Source organism: Acanthisitta chloris, unplaced genomic scaffold, assembly GCF_000695815.1.
Source record: "Acanthisitta chloris isolate BGI_N310 unplaced genomic scaffold, ASM69581v1 scaffold3404, whole genome shotgun sequence".
NCBI classification, from domain to species: Eukaryota; Metazoa; Chordata; class Aves; order Passeriformes; family Acanthisittidae; genus Acanthisitta; species Acanthisitta chloris.
Window position 1 is genome coordinate 39,536 of NW_008667593.1, and position 10,906 is coordinate 50,441.

Genomic DNA, 10,906 nt, shown 5'->3' on the forward strand with positions numbered 1-10,906 from the left:
TGTGCTCAATTCCCTAATAAAAATCATATGAGCAGTCAGGAGAGAGGTCAATTGCTGAAATTCTTTTCTAGAAAACAGCAGATGATTCCTTTGTGTTTGAGATTCAAATACTGAAGGCAAAATCTAATCTGTTCTTTTTTTCTCAAGTACAAATCTTTTGGAGGTGATGCCACATTAACAGCTTTGTTTGGCAAGTGGATTGTCAGGAGAAAATTGTAGGCTTTAAAATCAATTATTTGTTAGCTGTTTTTATGTAAATAGATACTTGATGTTTCTCTACAAAATTAATTTGCTTTTTGCCTTTAGTGTTGCTGCTGCTGCATGTTACTCTGTTAATTAGTATATACAGTAAGAATAATTGATTTTCACTGCTTTGCTTCCCTCAAACTGTTCCCCAAGTCTCTTTATGGAGCATTAGTGAGTTCCAGGCAAAGTAACAAATCCATCTTTTTCTCCAGAAAACTTGTGGCAGGGTAGAAGTTTTGAACCAAACCTCTTGTTTTTGATCTCTCATAGCACCACTGCAAAAAGTCAATGTAGGAATAAATAGGCTTTGCCTGTTGATTGAGTTTGATAGTGTTGATGTCTTCCTTAAGGAGTTAAGTCACAGTTAAGTCTTTCCCCAGAACACATGACATGGGCAATAAAACATTCACAGCCACTGCCAGTGCTTTCAGCAGTCTCAGTGCTTTATTGATCCTGATTCCTGTCCCATTCCCAGGTAATTTTTACGGCACTCCGAAGCCTCCGGCAGAGCCCAGTCCCTTCCAGCCTGATCCAGTGGATCAAGTCCTTTTTGACAATGATTTTGATACTGAATCGCAGAGGAAAAGAACCACATCCGTCAGCAAAATGCAAAGGATGGAAAGTTCTCTCCCTGAAGAGGAGGAAGAGGAGGAGAAGGAAGCAGTTAATGGCAGCGGAGGGATAGGTTGGTTGACAAGGGGAGAAATTCCCTCAAGTCTTGTCTGAATGGCTACGGAGGATACAAATAACATTCATGCTTGCTTAGTTCTGGTGAAGTTTGAAGGCAGTTTGTGTTCAGGCTGGTGCTTCTCCTCGATTTGGAGATGATCTTTTAAAAAGAACCAGCTGTTCTCCCAGCCAGATGTGCAATTGCATCATAAAATGCACTGCTCAGTGGAGAACATGTGGTGCTGGGGCTCAGCCAGTTACATGAGCAGGAAGGAAAAATTTATCCACTCTCAAATAACAGATTCCTTTGCAGAGCAGAATTCATACCCTGTAAATGTTACTGCTTAATTTGAGGCGATTACAGGAGTTGTGTGCAGGAGATTTGGGGGAAGTGATTGGTTTAAGGGGCAGCACTAGCTCAGACTGTAAAATTTTCAGATGATTTTGGTTTGGGGACTATCACACAACCTGAAACCACCCGAGGGGAAGCTTGAGGAGAGGAATAAAGCCAAGTGTGTTGGGGCTGGAGCAGTGTCCAGCCAGACCTCTCTGAGATTGGCAGGATGCCCTTTTCCTTTGGCTGTCATGGTTACTCATCTCGAGGGGGAAGAACTGATGGTGGAGAGAAGCTGTCACATTGCATTTGCAGATGATCCTGTGTGTGAGTGTTTAAGACAGACTTGTACTGACCAGACCTGACCTAATCTTGCCAGCTTCAGGGCTGGCAACACCACAGAGTGGCCTGGTGGCCTGGCTGGTGGTCGGGTGAAGGTCATGGACATCATCATGTCACGGAGAGTAGTGATCATAACCTCAGCACTCAGGGGTGGAGGTTTCCACTTAAAGGTTTCTGCAGGGATTTTTTTGGGAGCTTGTTCTTGTTGTGCCTTGTAGGAGGGTGTTGTTTGTTTTACTGGCAGCTTGGGTCTTCCCTGCATTTCTTTCTGGTGCTTTGAGGAATATTGGTAGGATTTTTGGGGTTGTTTTATGGCATTGCAAACACTGTTCTCTCTGTAGGAACAGCAACAAAGTCAGGCTGGAGTTCTGCCAGCGTTGATTTTTCAGGGTAGGCTCAGACACATAATACAAGGTTAATTCTGTTTGGCAAGGGAAGAGCAGAGTTCAGTGTTTTCATGTCAGCTTTTCAAAGTTCACAGCTGAAAAAAAAAAAAAGTGGAAAAATGCACATCACACACAGGGACGTGTTTGACATCCACTCGTAGCCAGATTCAGAGGGTGGTTCTTTGTGAGAAACAGCATAAGCATCTGACAAATTGTAACACTTTCCCTGAACAACTGCAGAAAACAAAGAAAAACATTCAGATTCTCCTGACTGGATGAAACCTGTTCCCAGCTACAACCAGACCAGCAGCAACATGGACTTCAGGAACTATTTGTCAAGGGATGAGACTCTGGAACCTTTGCCCAAGAACTGGGAGATGGCCTACACAGACACTGGCATGATCTACTTCATTGAGTGAGTACACCCACACCAGGCAGGCTCTGCTGTGCCCTTGGAGTAGGGAAGTGCTGCTGGGCTGCAGCCTGCTCTGCTGCCTGCTGATCTTGCTGCTCTTACTGCTTCTATTTCTTTATGAAATTTAGCATATTTACTGTTCCCTTCCTTACTGGTAGTCATCAATGTTCCACCTGCAAAATCACTTTGCTTGTGATGAGTTTTGTCTCTCACAAAGTGCAAAGCTGGGTGGGTATTGCTGAGTGAAGGAGAACATAGAAACCTTCAGTATTTAGAGTTTCATATGTTAAGGGGTTGGGATGGAGCTTAGAGATCATCCAGCCCCAACCCCCTGCCCTGGGCAGGGATATTTCCCTACTAAAACAGATTGCTCAAGGCTTTATCCAACCTGGCTTTGAACACTGCCAGGGTTGGGGCAGCCACAGCCTCCCTGGGCAACCTGTGCCAGTGTCTCACCACCCTCACAGGGAAAAAACTCTTTAATATCTAATCTAAATTTCTCCTCTTTCAATGTATACCTATTACTCCTTGTCCTATCACTGCAGTTCCTAACTCTGTCGTATTTCTCTGCACTGTGAGACCTAGTTTATTCTTTCTTCTCTGCTCATGCCCCTTGGCTGGGAATGCATGTTTGAAAATACAAATAGCCCCGATGAAAGTCCAGGATAGGAAAAGAGCTCGTGTGCACGTGTGGAGCTGCTTCCTTTATGACTTCTAAGGCAAAAATGAAACAGGAACCAGCCTGAGAGTTAAGCATATGAGGAGGCTAAAAATATTTTTTCTTTTCAGGTAGAAACAGCTGTTTTTTCACATGAGCTTTTTGGAGGCAGGAAAGAGGGTTTGTACCTCTAACACTTCCCACGTGTCCTGGAGAGTCTCCAATGTGTTGGTGCCTCTGAGCATCACTGTTGCCTTTTCTTCTGAGCATTTTATGATGTGACTGAGGCACAAATACATGTTATTTGAACGCTACAGTTTCCCTATGGGAATAAATACTTGAAGTAAAGCAAAGTTTCTTCAGTCTGAGGAAGTTGTCTTCTTTTAATGGCACATGTTCTGCTCCACAGCCACAACACCAAGACGACCACGTGGCTTGATCCACGGCTCTGTAAGAAGGCCAAAGCTCCTGAAGATTGTGAAGATGGAGGTAAGATGTTCAGAATTCATTTGCCACCTGTCACAGATAAATGTCTGAGTTTATCTCAGCTGGATACAATCCATTACTGCTGTGGTAAAAGCTTCATGCTGGTAGAGGTGACTCTGGAGCAGGGAGTGGAGGGCTGAGCATCCCTAGTTCGGTGGCAATAGGAGTTTACATAAGACTGGGAAAGTCCATAGTGTATTGTCCCTGGAGTAGTAGAATCTGGCTGAATCCAGGGTTTATCTGCATTCCTGAGCAGGGAATGAGATGTTTTCTTCCAGTGACTGTCACTGCACAGGAGTGAAGATGTCAGTGCAAACTCTTGTGCTGGTGAGATGTGGCAGGGGGAGAAGGCCCAAAAGTATCGGAATGGAGAACTAATAAAGAGGATATGGCATAATAGATATTGCTGATTATAACTATTGCATGTGACATGATTTGAGTGCAGAACTAGAGGGAACAGTCTGGCTCCCTTCAACACCTCACGCTGTTGCTTCAGGACTTACAGGTCAAGCTCACAACTGGCTGCAGGCAACTCCTGCAGCCATTTCCTACAGAGTCAGGCAATTTAGTCAGCTAGAAAAGAGTATCAGATAGCTCTGTCTTCAGCAAATGCCTGAAATATTCCAAAAGCTGAGGCAGGCTCAGAGTAGCCTGTCCCCTTCCAAGATTGCCCAGCCATGGTCAAGATAACTAGAAGAGTAAACTGGAGTAGTCTGAGCTCTGTGGTAACTTAGCCCCTTCAGGCACTCAGGACCTGCTGAGCACTGTCTTACCACTAAAAAAAGCTTTGTGCATGTAACTTTCAGTACGTATATCAAACAGGTCTTTAAGTTTATTATACATCTAAAGTGGTGTGATTTTATTGAATACAAGTCTCATCATCTGGTGGAACAGAGAGTGAGAGTTGCAGAGCTTCAGATTCCCTGGAACAGGCTGATATCCTTCATCAGGGAAGAAAACAGGGCCTGTATTTTCCTCATCTTTAAGGACTCTATAACCTGTCCTTGTGTTCCTTTATAAAAACTCTGCTATTTGCAGGTAGTTTTCCACTGTAATGGAGAATTTGCTCTTTCTGATTGCAGAGCTTCCATATGGATGGGAGAAAATAGAAGACCCTCAATATGGAACATATTATGTCGAGTAAGTGCTAATTATTGATTTGGCAGAACTATAAATTGAGCAGGAAATAATGAAGTGCTTGAATCAGAGTAAGTATAGGCTGTAATGCAATGAAAGACCAGTCTGGATGGGGCTTGGAGCAACCTGGGCTAGTGGAAGGTGTCCCTGCCCTTGGCAGGGGGTGGAACTGGGTGAGCTTTAAGGTCTCTTCCAATCCCAACTCTATGAAGGTATTAAATATGTCCAGCAGAAACAGTTCTGGGGGCAGTGAACACATGGCACAGAATTCTGCAGCACTGGCATGTGGAACAATCTATGGTGTGACCCTACCAACTTACTGGAGTGTGTTTCATTTGGGGAGGAAAACCAAGCAGCAACCAAAGTAATTTATTAATGGCAATGAGCTGATGTCCTTTTTCCTAGCTTTATCAAAAACTGGGTCACTTGATTTAAGAGTGGCACCTGATAACTGTAAAAGAGCAAAAATAACTTCTAGCTCATTGCTGTCTCCAAAGAGCCAAGTAAATAACCACTAAACTGCTGTGAGAGCTCTTTGAATCTCCTTCAGGCCAGAGGAAATTAAATCTCTCTTTAGCTGTGGAGAGGAAAATTGGTAGAGTTGAAAATTTTACCTTCAGAGAACAAGGTAACATTTTGACTTTGCAAAGCCAAAGTACTAAAATTGTGCTCAAACTGACAGGGTTTTTTCCCCACTCTGCTGTTCTGCTCTAACATCTGCTAGTATAAAGGCAATGCCTGAGTTTGTAAACATTACAGGTAGATGGGTCAAGAGAAAAATCAGGTTTGCTCAGTTCTAAACTCTTACTACTCTACCTGGTAATTACAGGGAGTAAAATTGTATTGGCCCTTAAAGTAAATCAAGTTGTTGAAAGAACAAACACGTCTCAGTGTTGATTATGAGAGTTTATTGTTCATTGCTGCAGAGCATTCACCTGAGAGAATAAACATGGTGTTTGTAAATATTTCTTGTGGGGTTGGCTGTATTGGCAGATAGGATGTTTTCTGCTGAAATCGTGACCTACCTTTTGTATCTCTGCAGTCACATTAACCAGAAAACTCAGTTTGAAAACCCAGTATTGGAAGCCAAAAGGAAAAAGCAGCTCGGACAGACTGATGCTGGCACTTCCAAACCAGGTAGCTCTGAAGGTTCTGTTCTCTGGCACATCTTTTCCTGCAGATGTTCACCAAGCCTTGTCTTTTTGCTGGTCATTGCAGTGTTGCCCTCTCAGATATGTAGGTTGTTTGAATTGGTTTTTCATGTTAAAACTGACTGGAGACACAAAGTCTGCTTTTAAATCATTTTTCATTGTCCTGAAGTTGGTTGTCATAAACAGCTCTGGGATATATGGAGGGTTAGAAGTCCCACCTGGAAGATGCAGGTCAAGCCACACCTTGTTTTTATGTTTCACATCAACTTTAAGCTTGGTGTTCAAGGATTAAGAGTGAGGGGAGGTTTAGATCCAGCTCTGTTGTACCAAAAACCCCTTAAGTTCCCCATTCCCTGCCTTCAGCTGGGGGCTGAGTGCAGCTCTGCCCTGTTTGCTGCAGAGGAACAAATCATTAACCTTTGTGTCACCTTAAAAACAAACCAAACCCATCCCAGAACTAACCCTGGTTTCCTGCCTTCCTGTCTCTCTGTTCCATAACACAAAAGGACCAGGGAAGTCTGTCTTCACTCGTGACCCATCCCAGCTCACTGGAGCACTTATAAGGACATCCCTGAAAAAAAGCACCATGGGATTTGGCTTTACAATCATCGGAGGGGACAGGCCTGATGAGTTTCTCCAGGTGAAGAATGTGTTAAAAGATGGACCTGCTGCACAAGATGGGAGAATTGCTCCAGGTCAAGTATTATTTCTCCAAACTTCCATTTCCTGGGGTGCTTTAGAGAACACAGCATGAGGCACAGAGGAGATTGGATGACTCCAGCCACAGCCTCACTCAGTGAAATAGTTCTCAGAGTTGTGGAAGATCTGTGCAGAGCAGTGGCTGAAAAATCTACTTTGAGGACACTTCTGAAGATTTCAGAACTGCTTTAGCTAAGAGTTTTGGCTTCATGGTTGCTCACAGAATGGGTTTTGTTCCCTCTCTATACAGAAAGTATAAATAGTGTGAGTCCTGGTCTGTATTTTGCCTTGTTGCTGCCAAAAATCATAACAGCAAATATTAAAATAGCAGAAAAGCCTGGGGCAGGAATGAGGAAGCAAAGCTGTGTGACATGGACAAGTGAGGAAGGGAGAGGGATGAGGGTCCCTGCACACTCCTTCACTGTTAAGTTGTGTTAAGTTACCTCTAAGCCTCCTATAACATCTGGTTTGCATATTAGAAAAGGCAAAATGCTTCTTTATGTATCACATAAACTCTTAATCCTCAGATAAGAAGACTAAGAGGAGTTCATGCTTTGAATGGTTTAATGCTATTTACTTCCAAAACCAGTTTCTTGTTTGGTGTCTGACACTGTTTGAACTTGTTTGTATATGGTTCATTTTCCACCTCTCTGAGAACAAATCCTGCAGAACTCTGTGTTGCAGAGTTGGAGTTAAAAGATGTGCAGTTATTCCTGTATTTTTTTCCCTGTTCATGACTCCTGTAGTAAGATCTGTCAGTGATAAAGTTGGTTGTTTGCTGGGAACATTGCATTGCACACACAGAGCTTCACATCAAACTGATGCAAACCCAAAACAGGGACCTGAACTTCCACTTCACTTGGAAAATCCATTCTCAGCCACGTGTGGCAGCAGTGTAAGAGCATGGAATGTGTGTGGGTACAATCCTAGCTTAAGTTCAGGCAGTCCTAAAATAAACATAGGCCCAAAAAAATCCGATTTATTCTGGATTGGGTTTAAGGATTCTGTGCAATATGAATTAAAGTGGAAGACATCTGCTTGCAGCCGTGTGCGTGCACTGCTCCACCTCCCAGGGCCTTTGTTAAATCTGCTGCAGATTAAACTTTGTGTATTTAGCACACTGAGATGAAATAGAATAAGTGCGAAGAGGAAATCCTTTCTGCTCTTTGGCAACACATAGCCAAGAGGTAATAGCCCAACCCCTAGTTATTAGTTTGAGGACTGCCCAGTGCCCAGGAAGGTGGTAGATTCACCATCCCTGGAGGTTTTCAGGCTGAGACTGGATGTGGCACTTGGTGCCATGGTCTAGTAACCACGGTAAGGTTGGTCTCAATGATCTTGGAGGTCTCTTCCAACCAGGTTGATTCTATGATTCTATGATGTCCTCCAGGTAGGGTGTTGTCCTGGGGTCAGGTGTGTTTCCCTTCTGGTTTTGACATTGTTGAACTCTCTTTGGTACCAGGTGATGTCATCGTGGACATAAATGGAAGTTGTGTCCTTGGCCATACCCATGCAGATGTTGTGCAGATGTTTCAGCTCGTCCCTGTCAATCAGTATGTGAACATGACTTTGTGTCGTGGTTATCCTCTGCCCGACGACACCGAGGACAACGTGGTGGATATTGTGACAGCTACACCCATCATCAATGGCCCACCAGTGGCCAAGGGAGATGTTTCTGTGCCCAGCCAAGAGCTGATAGCAGGAACAGTTGTGTTGGACCAGAATGGGAAAATGGGGCCCATGTTGGTCAACGGTCGCCTGAACGGCCCTTCCCTGGACACCGCGGAGCAGAGGATCTCCCTTGCCTCCTCAGGGGGCTCTCAGCCAGAGCTGGTCACCATCCCTCTGGTCAAAGGGCCCAAAGGCTTCGGCTTTGCCATCGCAGACAGTCCCACGGGGCAGAAGGTGAAGATGATTTTGGACAGCCAGTGGTGCCAAGGCCTGCAGAAAGGAGATGTCATCAAGGAGATTTGCCATCAGAACGTGCAGAGCTTGACTCATCTGCAGGTGGTGGAGGTGCTCAAGCAGTTCCCAGTAGGAGCAGAGGTGCCACTGCTTATCTTAAGAGGAGGTACAGAAGCAAATTTACAGTTGTCATGTTGGTTATAAACCTATTCAAGTCCCTTTTTAGTGTGATACCTAAATCATGTCCAGTTTGACAGCTAAGTAGCAGCTCATTATGTCTTTGAGCTCTTACCTTCTAAGCTTAATTTATCCCCCTGAGTATCTGGGGTGAGAGCATGTTGCTAGGGTTCTGTTTGGGCTTTTGGGTTGGTTTTTTTTGGGTTTGTTTTTTTTTTCAAAGATGATATGATGAGATGTTTATGCACTGTCTCTGCCAAGTGTCTGGGGAGTGCTGAAGCAAAAAACACCATCTCCAGCATAATGCAAAGCATATGATGGACTGGGTCTTCTGAGGCTCTCCAAATGTATTCCAGCAACTGTAATGGACAGGGGATTGCAGGAGACAGGAAGAAACATCAGCAAAGAGGTGGAGCTGATCACTAGGAATAGCAGAAAAATCCTAAATTACCCTTTGCATATTTATACCTCTTCATTGACTGTGAGCCACAGACCAGAATGATTCTTCTCCCCAGAGCTGTGGTGGGTAGTGTCTCTGCCAGAGGGAGCTGAATGGATTTATCCAGCAGCACATAGCTGTTAGAGCTTCTGTTGTGGCCCTGAGTGTGTCACTTCAGCCAGTGAGACTTAACAAAAACCTCCAGGTCTTTTTCTGTATCAATGCTACAATTCCTTAATCAGCTAAGGAAATAATTAGGTTTCTTTGTAGCAAGTGAAATTCCTCCAGACTAATTCACAAGTCTCCTTATCCCATGCACTGATGGGTGATTTGATTGCCCAGTGTCTTGCAAGAAGAGAAATGGATATTTTACATTCTTGAATTCTAATGGAGACTTTTGTGAAGTGATGGGTTTGGTCTCTTTGCCACTGAAAGAAGAGTGAGTCAGCACTTAGTGTTTTCACCCCTGGAGGTGCTGATGATATTGCTGGAATGGTGTTTAAACTTTTGCTGTTCTACTACTGAAATTACTTTCTGTTCTCTTCAGGTCCACCCTCACCTACTAAATCTGCCAAAGGGGTGAGTATTGGTGATGCACTTAACCTGACAATATCAGAGGTTTGGGGTTGCAAAATAAACTTGTAAATTTGGTCTAACAAACAGGAAAGATTCCTCAGAGGTTTCTGAGCTGTTTGATGGGTGATGGATGTCTCTGTCCTTGTTACTGAGGAACCAATGCAGCAAAGATCTAGTGTGATAATAGGTGTAGTGTTGTTGGTTTGTCATGACTTAAAATGTGACATTGTCCCTTAAGTCCTCTCATTATTTCCTGAAATTGCTGTTTGTGTGTTCACCCTGACCTGCTCTGTAATCTCATTTCCTCTGGATTTTAGTCCCTGAGATAATCTACAAGATGCTTTAGCAAAACCACAACTACTTAGCAGGCACAAATTCTTTGTCTTAAGTAGCTGCTGTCAGAGTTCCCATTAAAAGGGAAACAAAATGCAGTATCTGTTTTGTTCATGGTTAATTATTGAAGTGAAATGGGATTTCTAAAGGAAGTTTTTGGTACTTCTCAGCCCTCACATAGAATTGATGCACTGGTTAGTGTTTCCTTCTGGAAATGCTTATCTTTGGATCCTTATTTTCAGCAAGTCTATGTAGCTGTACATTTCTGGTTTGATACTCATTACTCTTGGAGCTTCAGTCTGTTGGGGCACCTTTAGTATATATTAACCCAGTAAAGAATCCTGGAGCTTAACAAAACACCCTCTGATTTAGTAATGCTGATACTGATGCATATTTTTGCCATGAATCTTCCTGTTATAAATCAAGCTACTCCAACACAGCTGTTCCTTTAAAAATACTTCTCATACAGCACAAATTAGAGCCTTTTAGGAAAACCCCATGACCAGAATGTAGATGTAGCTTCTTTTTTCTATCTTTATCCTGCTGCTGAGTGCTGAGCTCCTGTCCCAGCGGTGGGAGAACACGTTCAGCGCACGACTGTGCTCAATCAGATTTGCAGATCCTTTTCCTTGCAAGCATCCAGCTGCCCACACTGAATAAATCAGGGCAGAAATCCCTGCAGTCCGAGGGCACAGGCCCTGGCAGTGTGGCATGCTAAAAATAACTGGGACTTGGGGCCTGGCATTCTGTTCTCACACACGTGCCGCGGCCCACGGAGCGCTCGATGTGCAGTGGCATTAAGCAGGATGGCAAAATAATTTGCTCTCAAAGGGCAAGTTCTTGTGTTTATAAACATGCAAGAAGTGTCAAACTGCTGGATGGCTCAGGGCAGTTTTCTTCTGCTCTTGGTGAAAGGGCAGATGTAGGTCTGTCCTGCTCGTGCTGCGGTTCAG

General features: G+C 43.9%; 1 protein-coding gene across 1 annotated transcript in view; it reads left to right on the plus strand.

Annotated features, from left to right (window-relative positions):
- MAGI3 (membrane associated guanylate kinase, WW and PDZ domain containing 3) overlaps positions 1–10,906 on the plus strand; it is a gene marked incomplete at its 5' end in the record, with an annotated part of 29,574 nt that overhangs the window by 2,726 nt on the left and 15,942 nt on the right. The window contains 8 exons of the mRNA XM_009072556.1: positions 722–931; positions 2,218–2,392; positions 3,460–3,539; positions 4,619–4,676; positions 5,716–5,810; positions 6,331–6,519; positions 7,986–8,594; positions 9,592–9,623. Of these exons, the coding sequence (XP_009070804.1) occupies positions 722–931; positions 2,218–2,392; positions 3,460–3,539; positions 4,619–4,676; positions 5,716–5,810; positions 6,331–6,519; positions 7,986–8,594; positions 9,592–9,623 (1,448 nt within the window). The remainder of the gene's footprint in view (positions 1–721; positions 932–2,217; positions 2,393–3,459; positions 3,540–4,618; positions 4,677–5,715; positions 5,811–6,330; positions 6,520–7,985; positions 8,595–9,591; positions 9,624–10,906) is intronic.